The sequence below is a fragment of the Cyprinus carpio genome, chromosome A19, assembly GCF_018340385.1.
Source record: "Cyprinus carpio isolate SPL01 chromosome A19, ASM1834038v1, whole genome shotgun sequence".
Taxonomy (NCBI): Eukaryota; Metazoa; Chordata; class Actinopteri; order Cypriniformes; family Cyprinidae; genus Cyprinus; species Cyprinus carpio.
This window is the reverse complement of record NC_056590.1, coordinates 20,195,990-20,219,582: the sequence shown is the minus strand read 5'-3', so window position 1 is coordinate 20,219,582 and position 23,593 is coordinate 20,195,990. Positions and strand designations below refer to the sequence as shown.

General features: G+C 37.4%; 1 protein-coding gene across 2 annotated transcripts in view; it reads left to right on the top strand.

Annotated features, from left to right (window-relative positions):
• LOC109107572 (CUB and sushi domain-containing protein 2-like) overlaps positions 1-23,593 on the top strand; it is a 273,002-nt gene that overhangs the window by 127,546 nt on the left and 121,863 nt on the right. For both annotated transcript variants that reach the window (XM_042776949.1, XM_042776948.1), the window contains exons 6-10: positions 9,268-9,380; positions 11,661-11,738; positions 14,874-14,961; positions 17,520-17,644; positions 23,312-23,433. In XM_042776949.1, coding sequence (XP_042632883.1) covers positions 9,268-9,380; positions 11,661-11,738; positions 14,874-14,961; positions 17,520-17,644; positions 23,312-23,433 — 526 coding nt within the window. The remainder of the gene's footprint in view (positions 1-9,267; positions 9,381-11,660; positions 11,739-14,873; positions 14,962-17,519; positions 17,645-23,311; positions 23,434-23,593) is intronic.

The following is a 23,593-nucleotide window of genomic DNA, read 5'->3' as shown; positions in this document are numbered from 1 at the left end:
CTATATGTTTTCATTTTAAATTTTTTCTTCATTTTAAAATATGTCACCCTGACAGTGTTTGCACAGGTATGTACAGTGTTTTGGGTCATTGTCATGCTGGAAGACCCATCCATGACCCATCTTCAGTGTTCTGGCTGAGGAAAGGAGGTTCTCGTCAAAGATTTTACAGTACACGGCCCCGTCCATTTGCCCCTCAATGCGGTGAAGTCATCCTGTACCCTTAACAGAAAACCAGTCCCAAAGCATAATGTTTCCACCTCCGTGCTTGACTGTAGCGATGGTGTTCTTGGGGTCATAGTCACCATTTCTCTCCCTCCAAACACGGCGAGTCGAGTTAATGCCAAAGAGCTCAATTTTGGTCTCATCTGACCACAGCACTTTCTCCCAAGCCTTCTCTAAATCATTTAGATGTTCTTTGGCAAACTTTAAATGGGCCTGTAAATGTGCCTTCTTGAGCAGGGGGACCTTGTGGTTGCTGCAGTATTTCAGTCCATTGCAGCATAGTGTGTTGCCAATGGTTTGCTTGGTGACTGTGGTCCCAACTGCCTTAAGATCATTAACAAGCTCCTCCCGTGTAGTTCTGGACTGATCCTTCACCTTTCTCATGATCATCCTTACCCCAGGAGGCAAGATTCTGCACGGAGCTCCAGACCAAGGCAGATTAATGGTTGTTTTGTATTTCTTCCATTTCCAAATAATCACACCAACAGTTGTCTCCTTCTCACCAAGCTTCTTGCTGATGGTCTTGTAGCCAATTCCAGCCATTCCTTTGACAGCTCTTTGGTCTTGCCCATGGTGGAGGGAGAGGTTGGAATGGAAGATACAGATTGTGTGGACAGGTGTCATTTATACACCTAACAAGCTGACATTAGGAGTAACTTCTTAAAGTAACAGGACTAATCTGTGTTTCACATGGGCACATAACCAATCTGTGGGAGCCAGAATTCTTGCTGGTTGGTAGGGGATCAAATACTTATTTCACTCACTGAAATGCAAATCTATCTCTAACCTTTATATAATGTGTTTTTTTTGTTTGTTTTTTTTTGGTTGGTATTCTGTCTCTATCCATTAAAATAAACGTACCATAAAAGAGATTTTTGGTCCTATTGAAAAACTAGGGTCACAGTTGTGTATGAGCAAAGGCACCAATATGTGACTCAAGGCCATTGAGATTAACATCAGAGTAAACTCACCTCTTTCACCTCCCCTTAGGCACTCCAATGCATTCAAATATGTTGCTATGGTAGCTTTTAGTCATTCACCAGTTATTAGTGGTTTTGAGCAACAACATTTGAGGTTGTTTTGGTAATTGATGCTTTGTGTTTGTCAGAAATTGGTGTCGCTCATCTGATAATCCTGCCCGCAATAATGGCTTAGTGGCTGAGTTTATACACGTGTATGTGTGTGTGTGTGTTTGAACAGGGAGGGTGTATTCCTTTCCAGCTGTGCTGAATGGTCATAATTTGGTTAACAGGGAGTAGTTCACCTTCATTCAGACTGTCTCTATCTTGCTGTGATCACTTGACAGCCATGTGACTTCTTATTGGTTTGCCTGCATGTCAGCACCCATCTGCTTGAACCTTCAAATGACACCCTCCCAGGCTTCCTGCAGACAGTGCCAAAGAGTCACCTTCCATTTGTTATATTATTAACTGAAGATGGTATGGTATTTATTTCCTTTGCAATTCAATCCCAGATCATGGGGCCGACATTTGCACAAGCTTTTAGTGGACGGAATCTACTGCAAGTGTGTTGACCATATGGAGCACAACGGGATGGGTGGGGTTGGCCCCTAGTAATACCTAGACAATAACACTATTGTCTAAAGCCTGCCAGGTCCTTTGCAAGGTAAATCCCAATATTATGAAACTTAACTCACCGAAATAATAGTTTTATCAGGTTAAGCTTCAAGGAGATTATGTTTGAGGATACTACAGCCTGGTTTGTATCAGTAAAAGCCGTATACTGAGGACGTTAAAGATACTGAACTATATGCACACTTAAAATGAAGGTTCCAAAAAGAGGGGCTTTGGCTAATGCCATAGAAAAACCAATAAAAACCATCCACATTTCCACATTTTTTCCATTTTTCAACAGAACATAAAAAAAAAATAAACATTTTAAAGACCCTTCATTTCTTTTTAAGTGGGCTCATATTTTCCGATTAAGTGGACCATATCATAGAGAGACTATTTTTTTGTTGTTATTGTTGTTTGTTGTTTTATGACAATAATGTCTCAATGTTGATAAGATCAGAGTAGTCAGCAGGAATTGTGTTTTTTTTTTTTTTTTGGTCTCGTTGCGTGTTAACACACAGTATTGGTTGGTCACTTTTGATGTCAATGTTATCTTTCTGTTTCTTTTTGTTGATTTATTAAAAAACACAAACACGATTAAGTGGACCATATCATAGAGAGAATTAAAAAAATATATATAGTTAAAAAATACAGCTTTCATCTCCACCATCCCCACCCCCCCACTCTTCTTTTGACCTTTAATCATTCCTTAAGGGCCATAAATGTGATTGGTGATTGGTAAATTCAACAGGAGAGACATTGGAGACTTTAAGTGAATCTAATAGCAGTCCACAGGCAGCAGGATTAAATCACATGAAGGTTAAAGTTTTTGCCCATGCCGTATTCTCTTCTTTTCCGAGCCCTAATTCCCATCTCTGGACTGTTGTCACTTCAGAGCAAGAGCACACTTTTTCCACACCCACCCACCCACCCACCTCCTCTCTCTCTCTCTCTCTCTCTCTCTCTCTCTCTCTCTCCCTCTCTCTCTCTCTCTCTCTTTCGCGCTCTCTTTTTCTCTCTCTCTCTCGCTCCCACTCTCTTATGATTCATAGTCATTAAAATACTGGAACTTTGGAGCTTTAATGTCACCCTGACCCATGCTCAGCTACTGGGCCTGAGCAGAATATAAAACATTGGAGTGATTGATCTGCTTAAGTATCTGCAATTAAGCCGCCACTGTGTGTGAGACAGGCACTGTGCAGTACCACAGATCCCAAAATCAACCTCTACCACTGCAGACCACTGCAGTCTGCAATCAAACACAGACAGCGAATGGAGGGATCGAACATGAAAGAACTTAATCACGTCTCTCCACATTTTCAACCCCTCTGTTTGACCAGCGAGAACAGAATCATTGTCGTTAGGCCATTTGGCTCGTCAAAATCGGCATTTATTTAGGTTTGGCCTTTTCCCAAAGTTCCTAACATCTGACTTCTTTTTCCTTTTTTTGTCAGACGACCTCCAATTGTTTTTGCCATGTAATAGTATTGAGACTTGGGCCAATTAAACTTTGTGCTGATATTTATTTGGATAGTGATAAACTGAGTGCTGACTCAGTGTCCATGAGAGTCCTGTGCCCTTGAATTCCTCACTCCGATGCTATAGAAATTTTCGATTAATCTAGGAAGTTCATTGGATGGGGATCAAGAACTCATTTGAAGGTGCACTCTTGAGGCACGTCTGATCAAAATCTAATACTAAGAACGAGGGCGAAAAGGGGGTATTGGACTTGCAGTGAAACCCTTAAAGCGTCTTCCATCAGTCCATGTTTGACTTTCAGACCTCTTTGCCAGGTGCAAATTGTTTCTCTTAAAAAAGAAAGGACATAAAAGAGTGAGACGGGGTGATGCCAGGGTCATCAGGCTCTTTTCAGCTTGCCCTAATAGCATATTTATGAGTGCTGTAATCTATAATGACATTTCCGATACCACCTCTGTTCTGTTACTTACATGATCCTGATTCATTCCCTGGGATAATCACTATACGTTAATGGGGGTGACTTGAGCCTGAATTGCTTTTTAACTCAAATGGACATCTCAATTGCTGCATTGCGGGATGGACATGCGAGAAAGAAAATGAGAGTGATTCTTTAAAAAGATTATGGCTGTGGGGAAACAATGGGGTAGTGTGTTTTATGTGCTTGACTTGCACCATCATCTTTACTACTTATGTACTCATGTTTTGTGTATGTAGCTTCACTTACGGATGCTAAATCTGCCTGGTAAACTCAATTATACATATAATCTCATTGTGCAGGTATGGCTTTAAACTCATGTCCATGAGTGCACTTTCAAGTTACCGCTGTAGTATTTCCTGTCTGGTGACTGTAGTCCATCCATCAAATTGATCTGGGAGATTTCCAGGCCTGTCTTTGAGTTTATCACCTACAATGAGGCACCTGTGAGATCATTAAATCGGTGTGAATACGAATGGGAATGGGATAAAGGTCATCATGTGTCTCATTTTCAAAAAATGTCTACTGTCAATCAAAAGTTTTAATGATTTATTGATGGTGATGCATGCATGTTGTTTAAATTGGTCTTCTGATAGTAAAAAGGTAATTTTGATGAACTGACCGCTTTATTAGGTACACCTGTTCAGTTGCTTGGTAACACAAATTGCTAATCAGCCAATAACATGGCAGCAACTCAGTGCATTTTGGCATCTAGATATGGTGAAGACGACTTGCTGAAGTTCAAACTATGCATCAGAATGGGGAAGAAAGGGGATTTAAGTAACTTGGAACGTGGAATGGTTGGTGGTGCTAGACGGGCTGGTCTGAGTATTTCAAAAACTGCTGATCTACTGGGATTTTCACGCACAACCATCTCTAGGGTTTACAGAGAATGGTCCGAAAAAGAGAAAATATCCAGTGAGCGGCAGTTGTGTGGATGAAAGTGCCTTGTTGATGTCAAAGGTCAGAGGAGAATGGGCAGACTGGTTAGAGATGATAGAAAGACAACAGTAACTCAAATAACCACTCGTTACAACCAAGGTATGCGGAATACCATCTCTGAACGCACAACACGTCGAACCCTGAAGCAGATGGGCTACAGCAGCAGAAGACAACACCGGGTGCTGCTCCTTTCAGCAAAGAACAGGAAACGGAGGTTACAATTTGCACAGGCTCACCAAAATTGGAAAATAGAAGATTGGAAAAACATTGCCTGGTCAGATGATTCTGGATTTCTGCTGCGACATTCAGATGGTAGGGTCCGAATTTAGCGTAAAGAACATGAAAGCATGGATCCATCCAGCTTTGTCTCAACGGTTCAGGCTGCTGGTGGTGGTGTAATGGTCTGGGGGATATTTTCTTGCCACACTTTGGGCTCCTTAGTACCAATTGAGCATTGCTTAAACGCCACAGCATACCTGAGTATTGTTTCTGACCATGTCCATCCCTTTATGTCTACAGTGTACCCATCTTCTGATGGCTACTTCCAGCAGGATAATGCACCATGTCACAAAGCTCAAATCATCTCAGACTGGTTTCTTGAACATGACAATGAGTTCACTTTACTCAAATGGCCTCCACAGTCACCAGAACTCAATCCAATAGAGCAGCTTTGGGATGCGGTGGAACGGGAGATTCACATCATAGATGTGCAGCTGACAAATCTGCAGCAACTGCATGATGGTATCATGTCAATATGGACCAAAATCTCTGAGGAATGTTACCAACACCTTGTTGTGAAGCATTAACGAAGTATATATATGTGTGTCTCATATATATATATATATATATATATATATATATATATATATATATATATATATATATACACACATACATACAGTACACACACATTTTTTGTACACTTCTGTGTGTGATATTTCTACAATATTTTTATTATATATATATATATATATATATTAGCACACTTACAGTCTTTTTCTCGACTTCTGCAGTGAAGCTTCACTTTGTGAGAATTCTGTTTGTTTTAGTATAATCTGGCAAGATTTAAACATGCTGACATGTTTTCCTCAGCTTTGGTTTAATTGGAGGTAATTATGCAAAAGATCCTTTTCCTGTGGTAGAAAAAAGTCTTGGCCAAGGATCAGTCAACACACTCATTTTAAAATATGATTATGAAGAGTGTATTTAATATTTGAACAAAGCTTCTGCAGCCATCTTACAAATCATAGTTCTATACAGCGAAAATGACTGTTCAAACAATGCTAAAATATTTTTATTGTGGAAAATATCTTGAGATCTTGCTCTCAGAAAGTGAATAGGGTGAATGAGAAAAGTAATGAATTATAGATGAATAGCAGAGAGATGTGAATCCATCCTAATGTGTGAAAACAGAAGCTCGATGTGACCCATGTAAATCCACCTGTTCCAGAGCGGGATCTCTATATCGGAACAAAAGCTGGCAATAACGCAATAAAAGATGCAATCTGCACAGAGACTCACTTAATCTGTCCAGTGGTTGCCATTGTAAATCAAGTCTAATGTCATGTGACATGTAGTCAGAAGTCAACGCTACTTCCATTATTCTGGCAGGCCTCAAAGGAAGAAGGGGTTAGAGAATGGTGGGTTGGGGGGGGGGTGATGGGGGGGGGATTGTTAGTCATAAATAAATAAATAATGTGCTTGAGAGGATGAAAACTAGTTTCAGTAAAGGTGGCCCTGTAGGTGATTGATTCTGTGGAGGGCATTAATCTTGTTCTCCCCATCTTCATGCCCATCAGTTATTGTGAAGATGGTTTTAACATTACATGGGGTTTCACGGTTTAACTGTCAACTGTTTTAGGGTGGAGGTTCATGTCAAGTTGATGACCATAGCTGTAAATCCTAATAATACGTCCTTCTCTTGAAGTTTCAGCGAGCTGGTCAATCCCCTAGACGACTGATGGAGATGTTCTGTCAGTCTTGTTCCTATGTCCCATGAGAGCACTGGGCCTGTTTCAGTTAATGAGCCCCAACTGCGCTAATGTGTGTTAAAATAGAACTATGTGATTCCCTGCTGCTTTAGCATCACAGCATTATGACAGGCACCGGTGCATCAGTAGCACTGTGGTACACTTCATTCTCCATGATTACACCCTTGGGCTTCAAGCTTCAACACTACAACAGGTCCACACGCTTGCCATTCGAGAAAATATACTCTTGCTACACTTATTCACTCCGATTAGACTCACTGTGTTTCCTCGACCACTGTCATTGTTGTCCAGGAAAATGAAAAACAGGCAAAGCACATACTTGGCCTGTCAGAAGGATGGCATTTTCTTGTGAGATGTGCTTGAAAAGGAACCGTTTTGCTCTGCGCCAGTTCTCTGGGTTGCCATCTTAAACACAATGTGGCTCAATTTGGCTCATCTGTAATGAAAAAGCTCTTTCAGCTTTCAGCCTTGCTGCTATTGTAGGGTAAATAAAGTGGTTTATGGGGTCTTGTCATATGTGTGTGGAATTTTAAACTGTGAATCAGTCAGTAATGGGCATGTATACACAGCAAAATTACAACCTTATTGAAATATTGCAGTGTACAAATTTTTATTTTATTTTTTTTTGGACCATTTAACTTATTTTTCTAGAGTAATACCAGACACTGTGTTACCCAAAATTTTGCCATTCACTCATTTATATCTCGCTCCAAACCCGATGAACTTTTAAGTCAGTCTTTGCAACACAAATAATCTATTTTGAATTAAATCTAAAGCGTTTTTGTCCCTCCATTGAAAGTCCAGGTAACCAAAACTTTGAAGATCCAAAAACCTCATAAAAGCATTGCAAAACCAATAATTATGAACCAAGCAGTTTAATTCAGCTTTTATGAAGAGATACAATTGGTTTATGTGATGAACAGATTTAATTTAGGCCATTTTTTTTTTCTTAATGAGTTGAAAATGGCTAGTTTGTTTACAGGTAGTGACAGACAGGATGCATTTAGGAGTAGACCTAGCATATAGATCTCTTCAAAACTAATAGACATTAACTAAAAGCACATAGACAAGGGAATGTTAGCACTCCCTTATTCAGACTGGCAATCGTATTTAGCTTCAATGTGGATGTAAACAGTTGCTGATCGTGAACCTGAAGTGACGAGTGACTATAATGTGCTGTATTTGCAATTGCCAGAAATTACTTTTCTAACATATGTTTCTATGACATTGAGTTATGATTTACATAAGATTATGCAGATAATTAAAAAAAAAATAAAATAAAATAAAATCCATTGGTTTTCATCTAATCAAGGTCTGCATGTTTCTTAGTTTCCTTGCCAAATAATACTAATAATTTGAGCCATTACATTGGTGGTTTGTATCTCACAAGCTGTTTTGTGTTATCAATGGCTTGTGAGTAAAATATATTAAAAATCACAATCTTCCACAAAACAAAATGTCTAAGCCATTACGTCATAGCAGCAGGCACACATATTCCATGCAGTTGTTTAAATGTTAATGATTTCGTCTGCGAATAGAGCTATAATGCTAGTGACTCAGACCCATTTTTATCCCCTTCACTCTGTGCTGGTGGGCTTGGTCGTTCTGAGATGAAGAAGTTAAAAAATATTTTATTGCATCAGATATCCTGGACTAAGCTCTCAAAAACTGTTCATTCCTCCCTATACATCTGTTTCTTTGTCTCCCCCTCCCTCTTCAGGTCTGTCTTTCTTTCTCTTTGTAGAGCCTATTGAGCCAAATCTGACATTTGGAAAATACGGCAAGAATAAGCTTATGTTTCTTAGGCAGACAACTTTCTGTTTTCTTCTCAGCTTACGCGATTAATGCTCTCTACAATAAAGAAGCTGTCCTACTGTGTCTGTCTTATCTGAGTAATTAACACTAATTCTGACAATCCCAAGACCTGAGCATTGGTACATCTAAGCATAGGGCAGGTGGGTTGTTATTGAGCAAATCATACAGAGGGGAGAAATATATATACAAATGTTAATTTGCTTTTTTTCACATGTGGATGATTATATGCTAATTACTTTGAAACTGGGTTGTTTTATGTTTGTTTTATTGATGTGCTGTTGGTTTACTTGCACAGTGTTAAATTGTTCGACTTCATGTGGTTGTGAAATATGCTTGTACTTGAAATGTTTTTCTTTCCTCTTCTCTATGTTAAAACAATAGTTTACTCCAAAATTAAGTTCTATAATCATTTACTCACCCTCTTGTGGTTTTAAACCTTAATGACTGTGTTTCTTCTGTAAAAACACAACAGGAGAAGTTCTGAGGACTGTGATGGTTGCTTGATGTAATTACAGTGAATGGGGCCTAAAGCTTTCAAGCTTTGAAAAAGGACCTTCTGTCTGGTCTGTTCTTCACAATAAGTTATTGAATGGCTTCAGATTTCTTGGAATATAGCGCATGAGTCACATGGACCACTTATATGGTGCTTTGTTGAAGCTTGAAAGCCTTGGTTCTTTGTAGTTGCATGCTTTCCTTTAGTGTTCTACAGAGAAAGAGAGAAGAAAGTGAACTACACTCAATAAATCCTGTCTTCTCTTCAATATTACAGGTTTACTGGTCCAAACCTGCCATCACCCATCATCAGCAGCAAGAACTGGCTGAGACTCCACTTCACATCCGATGGAAACCACAAACTGAAAGGCTTCAGTGCTCAGTATCAAGGTAAGAGATGGGCTGTCGTGGGACTGGTGCCTTTATGTAACAAGACAGAAACAGCTCAGGGGTTCTGGCTGTCAAAAACATCTGGGAAAAGACTGAACAGACTGAAAGGGGAGAGATGGAGAAAGGGAAAGGAGAAAGCTTGATGTGTGCTGGCCTTTATTTACAACACATTCTTAACAGCATACAGACCTTTGCAAGTTTGTGATTCCTTATTTTAGTCTCCCATTATTGCAAATCTAAAAAATAAACATACATCAAACAAATAGTCAATGTCAAATGATCCTACAGATGGCAAAGCTGAAATTTCAGCAGCCATTACTCCAGTCGTCAATGTCAATTGTTCTGACATTTTTTATAAATATTATAATAATAATAATACTAGAAAACAAAACAGCTGCCCTTCCTTTTTCTTTTCTAGAAATATATTATTAGTAATAATACTCTAAAAAACATTTGCTCCCCCTTTTTTTGCTCTTTTATAAAATTCCAGAAAACATTTAAGCTTCCTTTGCTTGTTTAGAAACTGTCAGGATTTATTTAAGTTAATAAATCTTATAAAAACATAAATCGTATGTATCATGATAAATGTCTTTCCGGTCACTTTTGATCAGTTTGATTTTTCTTTACCAAATAAATAAAGAAAGAATAAAATAAAGAAAATTAAGAAAAAAAAAAAAAAAAAAATAAATAAACTTGCATTAGAGCGTGAGTGTTAACACATTTTACTGTTTTTATTAAATCAGGTTTACTGCAACGGTTTGCTCTCAGTAGTTATCATACCTGCAAAAAAGTGCAGAGATTGTAGACTGTAGGTTTACTGCAACGCTTTGCTCTCAGTAGTTATCATGCGCCCTGCAGAGTTTTCCCCTGTCTGCAGTTAGAATTAAAGTCATATTATTTGAATCATCTTGGTTAAGTGTTATTAAGTCAGTTAAAGGTCATGACTACCCCCAACTCCTGACATGTAGAGATATATAAACACACACACACACACACACACACACTGACACACACCAGCTGCACTACAAGCGGCACTCTCATCACACTTAAGTTCAAAGGTCAGCACTCAGAGGAGATGAGCAGAGGAGCGGGATTAGTCAGCTCAGCTACGGGAATCTGCAGGTATTTCACCTCCTCCATAAGCAGATCAGAGCGATGGGGTAGGATTACAGGGCTGGAGTTTGATAAATAAATACTTTTAGAGTATCAGGAAGAGAGAACGGGGTGCTACGCTCTTAATTAGATTTCCCACTGACCTCTCTACTTGATTTTACCTGCCTTACTCTTTCCAACCTTTAGTGAAATGCTCTGGAATGAGTAACATCTGATGAGAAGACACTCTTTACATAACAAACTACTTCACTTCCTCACAATCTTTTTTCAACTCTGTTGGAGATTAGGTATGGAGAGAGAGGGTAAAGCGATTTAAGAGAAAGACAAACAGTCTTACAGAGCCAATAATAGCAAAATGTTGATTTATAATACGCAACATACTTTTTGTCTTTTTTTATTAGCAAAAAATACTTCTGTATGTTCTGCAGATCTGGACATTGATTTTTTATATATATTATCATCTGTATGTTCTGCAGATCTGGACATTGAGACCCCTCATAAATAAATGAAAATAAATCAATACATTTAAAAATAAATAAAGTACATAAATATGTATTTGCATGCTGTACATCTTTTAGTTTGACAGGCAAAGAAAATACTTGTTCCAACCTGTTTTAAATAATTGATTTTGCCATTCAGTTGATAAAAAATAGAAAAAAAGAAATTACTCTCTTCACCTTTAAAGTAGTTGCAAATATTATTTAATCAATATGTTGGATTTTAATTAAAGCAGCTGATTGTGAATGGTAAATATCTCCATTACAAATGCTTACCTAAATGCAGATTTTCTTTTGAAAGAATTCAAGTGCTGAAGCTTAGAGACAGCGTAGCAGAAAACAATGACTCTGTGTGTGTGTGTGTGTGTGTGTGTGTGTGTGTGTGTGTGTGTGTGTGTGTGTGTGTGTGCGTGTGTGTGTGTGTGTGCATACTAATGCGTGCTGGCATTATTTTGTCGCTTTTTCAACAAACATGCTGCGCTTTGTTCACACAGAATAGGCTTTTTTGCACAAGAGTGACAGCTTCTTTGAAAGACTGTAATTGTAATTACAATGCGGTTCATGATTTGTAATGCCTAGCAAGCATCTGGCCAGTGATTATAGTTTTTTTCGGCTTTTCCTAATCTTTCCTGCTTTCAAATAAAAATGTTATAATTTTTTTGACTTCCAGTAAAGAAGATGACAGAACTGAAGTCCAGAGGGGTGAAGATGCTGCCAAGTAAAGATAACCACAGCAAGATATCAGTTTGTAAGTCAACCTTTCCATTTACATCAACTTTACGTTTACATTCATCCTCTTGGCAGATGCTTTTATCCAAAGTGATTTACATTTGCCTACAAGGTATACATTATCAGTTCATGCATCCCCTGGGAGTTGAACCCTTGACCTTGGCATTGCTACCATGAAGATCTACTCTTGAGCTACAGGAATGCAATATCTCAATTTATGATTAATTTTATATAATGATAACAGTATGTACTACATTAATTTAGCTGAAAATAAAAAAAAAAAAAAAAAAAAAACAACATATTGGTTTCTAAATATATAAAAATAAGCCGCACACCTTATGAAATGTTTCTTAGAAACCAAATTAGTATATTAGAATGATTTCTAAATTCAGAGTATTAGAATGTGTTTTTGATTTTTGATTATATCACACTAAAAACACAATAAAAAATAAAAAAAATACATCAATGCCATCACAGGAATGAATTAAATAATAATTCACATAATTGATCAAATAAATGCAGCATTAAATTGTAATATTTCACAATATAACAGTTTCACAGTATTTTTATATAAAAATATTAGAAAAATATATATTTACAGTAGTGTATTTATTGGTCCTGTGTTTGGTTGATAGGAAGGTTGATTTAGGAATATGTCCCTTTTGTGTTATTCATGTCAAGTACGATTGAACCGAAGCAAAACATTTACAACTATGAAATCTTAGCTGACCTTAAATATATAACAATTTAAAGCCAAAGATTTCTTGCATTTTCCTGATGAATTTTCAAGGTTTTTTTAAGCATTCAGCATGTTGATTCCGTTGTCCACTCTTTGGTGAAAGCAATGGCATACTTGAAGCATGTCCTCACACTCGGCACAAGCACAAAACCTTGAACATTAACATTATCTTTATTCTAAGCAAATGGAGCTATTTTTTCTCCCTAAGGACAAAGGGGAGGGAAGATAAGTTACCGTTTCCATTGTTGGCAAACAGAGAAAGAAACAGCTTATCGAGGAGGGGTAATTGCACTGTGTGCTGAGAGGCTTCTTCAGCCTGCTTTCTTCTGTTATGCCATCTTTATTTACATTTCTATTACCTCTGCATCATTGTGAGAAAATGTCAGCCTGTCCATGTGAGCTTGTGCCCATTGAGGGTGTCATCAGAGATCCCAGTACCATCACCGTAGCCGGCAGTGTCTCAACGGAAGCGCTGACAAGTTTGGCCTTTCATGTGTCACTTCAGGTTTTCCCTCTACTATCCTCTCCTGCCTCCTAGGTACCTAAACAAAAAAGTGACGTGACATTCAGCCAAGTATGGTGACCCATACTCAGAATTAGTGCTCTGCATTTAACCCATCCGAAGTGCACACACACAGAGCAGTGAAACACAACACACACACTGTGAACACACACCCGGAGCAGTGGGCAGCCATTTTATGCTGCGGCGCCCCGGGGAGCAGTTGGGGGTTCGATGCCTTGCTCAAGGGCACCTAAGTCGTGGTATTGAAGGTGGAGAGAGAACTGTACATGCACTCCCCCCACCCACAATTCCTGCCGGCACGGAGACTCGAATCACAACCCTTCGATTGGGAGTCCGACCTCTAACGTGTCATATCCACTTCCTGCAGGAATCAACATGTGTCACTTCAGGTTTTCCCTCTACTATCCTCTCCTGCCTCCTAGGTACCTATTGCAGAAAGTGAGGCCGTGTCTAACCTCCTTGACCCCGTGTGTCATATCCACTTCCTGCAGGGCTGGATGAGCTTGTGTGTTCTGATGCAAGGGAAAATTTTGTGCTCGCTTAATGATGTCTGAAAATATCTTGGCATTCTTGGGAGGACTGATTGATTCTTTTGTTCATTCAATAAACCTCCTGGGAAGGCTGTGTAGACATTCAAATACATTTACAGATAGCCTCGCTCTCTTAACAAGGTAAATCCATGCTGATGTTCAGACCAACTGCACAGTTGCAAGTGTGATACTGCTTTTATGCAGTAGGTCAGGTCTTACATTTCAGGCAAAATTTGGCCTTTTTTTTCCCTCCTACCAACAAAAATAGAATAAGATGTTCATTAAGAACAGTGTGCTTTAATAGGTTTAGTAAGTACAAGATGATAATGCATCTTTTGGTTTAATATTAAGGGACGTATATGGAAACATTTGATAATTTAGCTCATATAGCACAAAATTGAAAATTATGAAAAAAGGGTATAATGACACCCTACCTGGGTCAAGAAGCTCCTTGGAGTAAACTTATCCTCACTGTCATATTTATTTATTTATTCATTTATTTTCTCCTGAATAGGTCAAATGTAATATTTGTATTGCTTTTATAATTTTTAAAAGAATGGCATAAAATAAAATAATTATTCTGTTCACTAAATGAATATACTCTGAAAATGTATGAATTTTGACAATTAAGTTAAATAATGATTATTCAGTTAACCCATTAAAATATGCACATCTGAATTGCACTATATAATTGCATGAATTATGTATAGGCCTATATTTTGAATTGAAGGGATGTCACAATAGCAATAAACTATGAATTCATATTAAATTGTTGCACTTAATTGGCCTCAATTAGGTTATTATGAATAATAAAAATGGATACAGTGTACATCTACATCATATAATAAGTCCATGAATTATAATAAAATTAAATAACAAAAATGCTCAGAGTGAAGACCTAATTTGTAAAAGTAAATAATTCATTTAAATATAACTATGAACAAAATAAAACACTTGAAACAATTAAATATTTTTACCTACATGTTATTTGTCCATTAACCATCATCAGAAAACTATGAACATACAGATGTGTCATTAGGTTATTGAAATATTAACTCTATGTCAAAGGTGTTCAACTGACCAAAACATAAAAAAATAAATAAAGTTTGGGAAACCCTGTTATACACCAAGTGTTTAACTTAAACTGTTCACTCAAAAGCAATATTTGTCACCAGATGAATAAACCTCATAAATGTTAAGTCAGGATGAATAAAAATATAAACATTTAATACATGTGTTGATATTTAATGACATCCATGTTAAAGAAGAAAATGGAAAGTGGGGGTACCCTTATCCTGCCCAGCTGTTGGATGGGGTACCCCAGTGAAAACCAACTTTTTTCCTCTGTTTTGTCTTTTGCAGTATCGCAGATGGGGGTGGCGCAAGGACACAACATGTGTCCAGACCCAGGAATCCCAGAGAGGGGCAAAAGAAAAGGCTCTGATTTCAGGTGAGAAATGAGTTTATGGATTACTTATTCAAATAATCCACTGAGAGGACACGGAGGAGAGAGGGAAGGGGAGTTCAGTTAATTTAGAGTTTGTAATGCCAGGATGATGAATGGCAAGAGATGCAGGAGGTGGGCACCTGTTTAATTTCTCACTGCCCTTTTAAGGGCTTAGGGAGGATATTTGATCAGCATAAACATGGGCTGTGGGCTCCCAAAGCCACAACAAGAGGGGAAGGAGAGAGAGAGAACAGAAAGAGTGAGAGACAGAGATGGAAAGAAAGAAAGGAAGGTTATTCAGTACCTTATGCATTAAAATGTTAATATAATTTGCTGTTTTAATTTATTCATTTACCAGTGGGGATGAATGGTGGAGTGACTTTAATTGAGACACACCAATACAAAATATTACAGAATTCATGAAATATTTTAATAATTTTTAATATCATATTTAATAATATGTACTGACATTTGTGTTGTTGTTTTCCAACTAAAATTGTCACTTTCTGGAGAATGATGTCATTAGGGATTTCTCTTTGGTTAAAGGGGTATTACCAAACAAACAAATACATACATAAATGCATAATAATAATAATATTAATAATGATATTGTCACGATCCGCTGGAGCAAGGGAAGGAGAAGACGAGGAGATTTCACAAAACGAGAGTCTTTAATAATCCAACAGGGCGACACAAAGCACAAGGAAGACTTTCAAGACCCGACAAGGAAACATGAGACAGACTACACTTTTATACTGAACCTAACGAGGGACAGACAGGTGCGGGTAATCAACTAATAATGAGACAACAAGAATAGGAACATGACCAAATAAGGAAACACAACAGAAACGGGCAAAACAGGTCCATAATACTGACAGATATAACCTGCCAAAAATGAAAATTCTGTCATCATTTATCCACCCTCATATCGTTTCAAACCTGTATGACTGACTTTCTTCTCTGAAACATAAAGAAGATATGTTTGTAACCTAACAGTTTTTGGTTCCCATTGACTTTCATTGTATGGACAAAAATAGAATGAAAGTCAGTGGGAACCTTTGTGGGAACATTATTCATATTTTATGTTCCATAAAAAAATAAATAAAAACTGTCCCTTTAACAGTATAGAAAGATATTGAGGTTAGAGGAAAAACCTTTAAATTGATTCAGTTAAAACAATATTTCTAAGATACCATATTAAAGATATATGGGGAAATAAAAAACAAACAAAAAAAAAAAACAAAAAACAAATATACAATTAAAAAATAAATAAACAAATTACACCTGGATTTTGTGAGAAGTTAAGACATGGAAAAATGGCAACCTAAACTATATTAGTAAAATAATTAAAAATGCAATGCTTTATACACTTAATTGTGGTATTCTAATAACAGAAAAAAAAAAAAAATAACTAATATGATTTTCATCAATAAACATTGTGAATTTATTGTTTCATTCAATATATTAAGACATAAATTGAAGGGGGCAGTAGGAATGACCCGGGAGAGACAGCAAGTGGAATGTGAACCATCATTTATGATTGAAAAAGAGAACAGAGAGGGAAAGAGATTGAAAATGAGACAAGAGGTCCGGGCCTATTTAATTGAGTGGGGACAGAGCAATAGTAGTGTCATTTACAAGCACATTGCTGCTACAGAGAGGCCTGTGGTGCAAGTTAGGCTGTCAGCGTCCCCCCACAGGGTAAATGGCAGCGCCCCAGAGGATTCTAACACAGACAAATGAGGACAATCCGTTTTACACTCACTAGCACTCAGGGCAGTCGCAGCGGGGAAGTGAAAGAGAATCGAAACTTTTTCACTGGAATGTTCTTAGCTCCAGCTACCTGAGCACCCCTTCATCAACAGCTAGGTAATGGAAGCGGCACAGCGATGCATCTGGAAGCTCACATCACAGTTTCCCAAAGGCTGTCCATTACTAAGATCAGACAGGACCACTGATGCCGGCTGGAGATGGCGGTATTTATGCTGACATGCTATTTGATTTAGCCATGAACAGATACCAGCTCACATGTGAGAGGTTAGGAACTGCTGTGAAGGGCTTGAGTCATCTGACATCAGCATTTTGCACAGTTGGAAAAGAATTCAGGGAAATGATAGATGATGATGTTGCCCCCCTTGCTTTCTTTTCCAAAGGAGATGAATAGAATTATTTATGTAATGGAACTGAATCTGATTCATCAGTTGCACCTTTCTACAGTCAGATATCTGCATACAATGACTGATAAATTGCATAACTGATCATTATCCCTGGCCACTGATCTTCTGTGCTAGTTTCATGTCTCTCATAACACGCTGTGGTTGCATTCTTTCTCACAAAATGCAATAATTTCAACTAATATCAATATTATTGTCCATTTATTTATCTTTTTGCTAAGAAGCCGTGCAATAAATAGAATAATGTACAGCCGGCCAGTCATTATCGCAAAACAAACTTCCACATCGGGGGCCTGATTACTCTGTCAAGATTTATTTTTCCATAATGACTGATTGACTGTATATAATGTACATAATGTAGAATTTATAGATGTTTTCCTCTTCCAGGCGGGGTGCTACTGTGCACTTTTCTTGTGATGAAGGATATGAGCTTCAGGGGTCTAAAAGCATCACCTGCCTGCGAGTTACAGACAGTTATGTTGGCTGGAGTGATGACCGGCCTATCTGCAGAGGTATGTCACCCCCCTCCCCCCCCCCACCCCGGAATATATATACACTTGTGTTCATAAGTTTACATACTATTTAAAGAATATGCAAAATGTTAATAATTTTCACAAAATAAGAGGGATCATGAAAATTGAATGTTATTTTTAATTTAGTACTGTCTTGAATAAGTTATTTCACAGAACAGATGTTTTATATATATTATATATATATATATATATATACTATATATATATATATATATATATATATATATATATATATATATATATATAAAACAAAAAAAACAAAAAAATTACAAAAATTAACAAAAATCAAAACCATTAAAAACCCTACAAAACCAATAATATTAATACATTTCCTGTATTACCTATTTGATCTACGACTGTTTTTATGTTTAGTGATAGTTGTTTATGAGTCCCTTGTTGGTCCTGAACAGTTCAACTGCCTGTTCTTCTGCAGAAAAATCCTTCAGCTCCTGCACATTCTTTGGTTTTTCAGCATCTTCTGCATATTTCACCGCTTTCCAGCAGTGACTGTATGATTTTGAGATCCATCTTTTCACACTGAGGACAATTGAGGAACTCATACAAAACAATTACAAAAGGTCAAAACATTTACTGGTGCTCAAGAAGGAAACACGATGCATTATTATGCATTTTCATGATCCCTCTTATTTTGTGAAAATTCTTACCATTTTGCATATTCTTCAAGGGGTATGTAAACTTATGAGCACAACTGTATATATATATATCCTAACAGTATGCATGATTTTATCCATGTCCTCATCAGAACAAACTGAACCCTTTTAACTAAATGAACTAATGTAAAATAACCCCACTGGTGTGCCCTACCAGTCTCATGCCATATTTACAACAATCAAATCGATCACAGTAGATTTAAGCCCTTTTGTTTAACAAATGGCTGAATTATTTGAAATCTTAGTGTATCTCTGCAGAGTTAAAGGGCCTTGATTAATGACCTGACAATGAAAGAGGACAATGACGGAAAAAAAGCAAGAGATGAGAGCGAGGAAATGGAGAGGATGACAACAGATCTCTAAAGCAGATTTCCAAAGGAGGAAGAGATGGTATCGCTCAGCCAGTAATCAGCTTATTTAGCCTCACCAGGCTCAGATTAATTACTTTATTGAGCCTTGCTTAATTTCTGACTTTGATTGGCTAGGACAGCCCCCAGGACTTCATTCCTGTAGCAACTGTCACATCCCCAGAGAGATGCTGTCCACCATACCGCCACCTTTGCCTTGCACCGTAAATTGAAGTGTTTGTCTGGCATTTAGTTGTGGTACCAACACCAAGTATCTTAACTACATGCAGCAAAGCCTGTCAGTGGTATGGTACCTGAAGAGAATATACAATGTGGTTCAAAGTTGGAAAAAAAACAAAAATAAAATAAAATAAAATATTATATATATATATATATATATATATATATATATATTATATATATATATATATATATATATATATATATATATATATATATATATATAGATATATATATAGATAGATAGATAGATAGATAGATAGATAGATAGATAGATATCTTACTGACTCCAAACGGTGGTGTGGGCATCTGCATAATGATTATTATGAATGTTATTTATTTTATAAAAAAAAAGGGTCTTAAATTAACAAAAACTGACTTCACAATACAGAATGTGCTTTTGTTATTATGCACTTACGTCTTACCCAAACAGAGATAAGAGCTACTTGTGTTATGAAAGAGAGTTTTTTAGTTGCAATGTCATATTTAAGTAATAATCCATTTTAATATACTCTTCGGAACATTTAGGCTGTAGCATGTACACCAACACGCTCACACGCGTAAAGGGTTGGCTTCATATCGATTAATTTCTCCTGCGCTATTTGGCCAGCTGTGGACTATTAGTCTTTCATTAGAGTTACATAACCCCTCTCCAACACCACCAGTGGCCTTTGCCACCGTGGACCCCTCAGGCTTGACAATTTTCGGGAGAAAGTTAGTTAGACAGCTTTGTGATGTATTGCACCAGATGCCTTTGATTTTGATTATTTAACTATCAGTTTTTGGCACATCACTGTGGGGTTGTGGAAAGAGGGAAAATGGAACTGGAATTGGGAAACTGTCGGAATCGCCAGATAGACCAAGTTCCCTTATCAGCACCATTACTCATGTGAAAAGGGTTGATATTTAGCTATCGCTCCCCAGAACCCATTTCTTTATCACTTGCTCCTTTTCACCACTAATGTAGAGAATGATTATTTGTCTTGTTTCATTGATTTAACACTGTAAATGCCAGGCCATTATTCAAAACCAGTCCATTTTAATTGCATGCTCCAGGAAAATCTGAATCATAAGAATAATTAGTAATGGCGCCACAGAAAAAGCGCTCATAAATCATTGTCGCTAAATACATAATTACAAGCATAAAAAGTCCAATAATAATAGTGCCCTTGAGGTTCTCTCTCTCTATGTGTGTGTAGAAATGTTTCCGTGATTTGCAGGATTTTAAAGGATGAAGGACTTGCACAAGAAATCTATAAAATACATTTGTGTCTTTTTTATTGGCTATTTAGAAATCAAATCAAACTTCAAACCTTAATAGAACCTGAAATACAAAATATATCATGAGCAGTGAGTTTTGTTTGTAGAAAATTGAAGTCTTAACGGCCATTTAATGCTGATTGTTTGTCCAGTGGCTTAAAGTAACTCTTTGGAATGAATCCCTGTAAACTTAAAAATGTAAACTTCCCAGTATTTTATTAACTCTACCATAAGTTTTGCATCTGAAACCTGAAATGTGCATTGAGAAATCCAGAGTCTTGGAACTATTAGCCTGAACCTAATTTGATCAAATTCAGCCTGAATAGGGTGAACTTGAAATAATTATCTTATTGCAGCTCTGCACTTACAACTTATGTAAACTTGGACTGATTCAGTTTGAGTTACAGTCCCTGCAGTGCCTTCAACATTTTCCAAACATCCTTGGGACCACGTTCCTTGAGACCAAGTCTCAGCGTATCCATTGTAGGTTTTATTTTTATAACCCTAAACTAACATTTCTAGAACATTGCAGGGGCGTTATTTTGCATGACAGCCGAATAAGAACTTAACTAAAATAAGAGCTTTGACAGTGTTTTTATTTTTATTTTTTTATGACAATCTAATAACAACCTAAGCCCTTTTCACACTGCACGCTGGACCCGGAAAATTGCCGGAACATTGCCAGGTCATCTTCTGTGTGAACGCAAACACGTCCCGGGATTGATTCCGGTATTGATCCTGGGTTGGGGACCTAGTAACATTGCCGGGTTCAGTCCTGGAATGACCACTGTGTGAACAAAAGCCAGAACTAATGCCGAAAGGGGTGTGTCGTAGTGATGACGCACGTTAACGCGCAACTCTTTTACCAGGTGTTTTGAAGGCAGAGCAACGTTCGCGACGAAACAAATATGTGCAAACTGTAATGAAGCAGAGATCAGTTAGTTCCTCACTTTCCGCACTGAAGCTGAGATCGTTCGCCAGCTTAAGTGAAAGTTAACGTGCCTAGCATTTTCGACTCGTACATTACACGTCACACCCTGATACCACGTGTTTTCACGAGACCTTTACGGGTTTTGTGTGAACGCACGCACATATCCCGGGTAATCACTGGCAGTGTGAAAGGGGCAAAATCAGCGACCCGGGAACAATTGCCGGGACACATTACCCGTATATTTTCCGGAACTGCAGTGTGAAAGGGGCTTTAGATTGTGATCGAATGGTTTTGTTTTATTTTTAAAACCATTATTAAAATTTCCAGAATGTTGCAGTAAAGCATGTGTCACAACCAAATAAGAACTTCTACACAATGTTTTCTAATGATTATTTTGATCAGTCACACTTTATTTTAAGGTCCAATTCTTACTATTAACTATTTACTAACTACGAGTTTTGCCTCAATCAACTTGTAATTACTGCTTATTAATAGTAAGTAAGGTAGTTGGTAAGTTTAGGTATTGGGAAGCATTTAGGGATGTAGAATATGATCATGCAAAATATGTGCTTTATGGAATAAGTACTAATAAACAGCCAATATGCTAGTAATATGCATGCTAATAAGCAATTAGTTAATAGTAACAACTCTTCTTTCTTTCTTTCTTTCCACCCACCCACCCTCCTTCCCTCCCATACTTCTACCTTTCTTTCTTCTCAAATAATTTCTTATACCCCAATAAGTATTATGATTGAAAAAATGCTACATTGTCAATGAATGTGTGTTATTAGCAAACCCCAAACCTTTAAAGCAGAAAGCTGCAGACAACACACATTATGTCATGAAGGTGAAAATTGGGGTCAGCTGGCACTGATGTTAATTAACTTTTCAAAGACTTTTGTTCTTTAATATCAGCCCACCTTAAAGTGTTTGAGGAAACTTTGCGAGTGTGTGTGTGTGGCAGGGGAGGCCCTGAGGAGCTCGCCTCAGACATAGCTCATTAAAAGCTCCAGCTGGTCCCAGACCTGCAGAAACATTCATTTAGTGCGAACACGCTGGCTGTGCCCTCCCTTCTCATTAGACATCAAGTGCTTTCATTCAATGAAGTATTTAAAGTCCTCCTGGAGGCCGCAAGAGTGTCACTTTAAAAAGTCACAGAAAAGTCAAGCACCCAACAAGTCATTGGTAAGGTCATTAAACATTCGGGTCACACGCCGGTCCAATCAAAACCAACAACCCGTGAGAGGTAACAATAATCAAGTGCGAAATATTGACTGCAGCCGAAGGCTAAGCCTTTATATGTGTGCGTTTTTTTTTTTTTTTTTTTTTTTTTTTTTTTTTTTTTTTTTTTGTAATTTAAGACTTTGTTGCATTTCGTCTGCAGGCCCACAAGCCAATCTCAACCTTTGAAAGTGGTATGGATAGGGTATTAGTATGAGTGATATCTAGAAAAACTGTTCTTGTGAGTCTGTCTGTTGAATTTAAGTGTTTGCAGTCGTCTTGCTTTTCTTTTTAGGTTTACTCTTCAGACTGATGTTGTGGTATTGAAATGAACTTCACTGTTTCTTGAGATAAAGCATTTCAGATATTTTATTAAATAAATAAATAAATAAATTCCTTATACCATTAGTGGTGTTATTTACACAAAAACCTACAAAACAATTGTTTACAGAAATATATGAATAAACAATGATGTGTCGGCTTTGTCACAGAAAATATTAAATAAATTGTTTAATACATAGTTTCCCTTGTTTTAAGTTTGTTCTATTCTGCTACTGCAGACAATGGACTTGTGATTAAATAGAAAATAATTATTTAATATTTTGTCAACATGTTCTATCTGACAAAAAAGACATTTCAATAGATGGAGCTGAAAATCAGTGTAAAACAGCCTTGTATTCTTGTTGTTAATTCTTAATTCATTCAGTTGAATTATAGATTTGCAGTTATTATAAGTATTTGACATGTTACATAGTTTTGTGTCTGGCAGCAAGAGAACACATCTGAACACATTTAGCCCCTAAAAAACCCTCTGTAGATAAACTATATGTTCAGAGAACTGTTACTGTGATATTGTTGCTGAAGTGGTCTTTTTCTTTATTTTTTTTTCTCCCATAAATGAGATGTTGTTTCACTCTCTGAAAAGTCAAACTTTATGATTCGCTCTTTAATGTACTGTCTCTCTCTCTTCTTTCAGCTCCTATGTGTGGCGGTCAGCTCCGTGGCTTTAGTGGTATCATCACCTCCCCAAACTTTCCAGTACAATATGACAACAATGCTAACTGCACCTGGATCATCACAGCTTCGGACCCTGCCAAGGTAAATGCTTCCAAAAAAATATACCAAGTGTATTCATATAAGCTCTGCACACTGCTGAAACATAGCTTCCCACTTGAGTATCAGAAAATGTCATTTGAAGTGAAATAATAATTAGGCTGAGGAAAAACCCATAGACGACTTTTGCCTTTTCTGTTCTGAT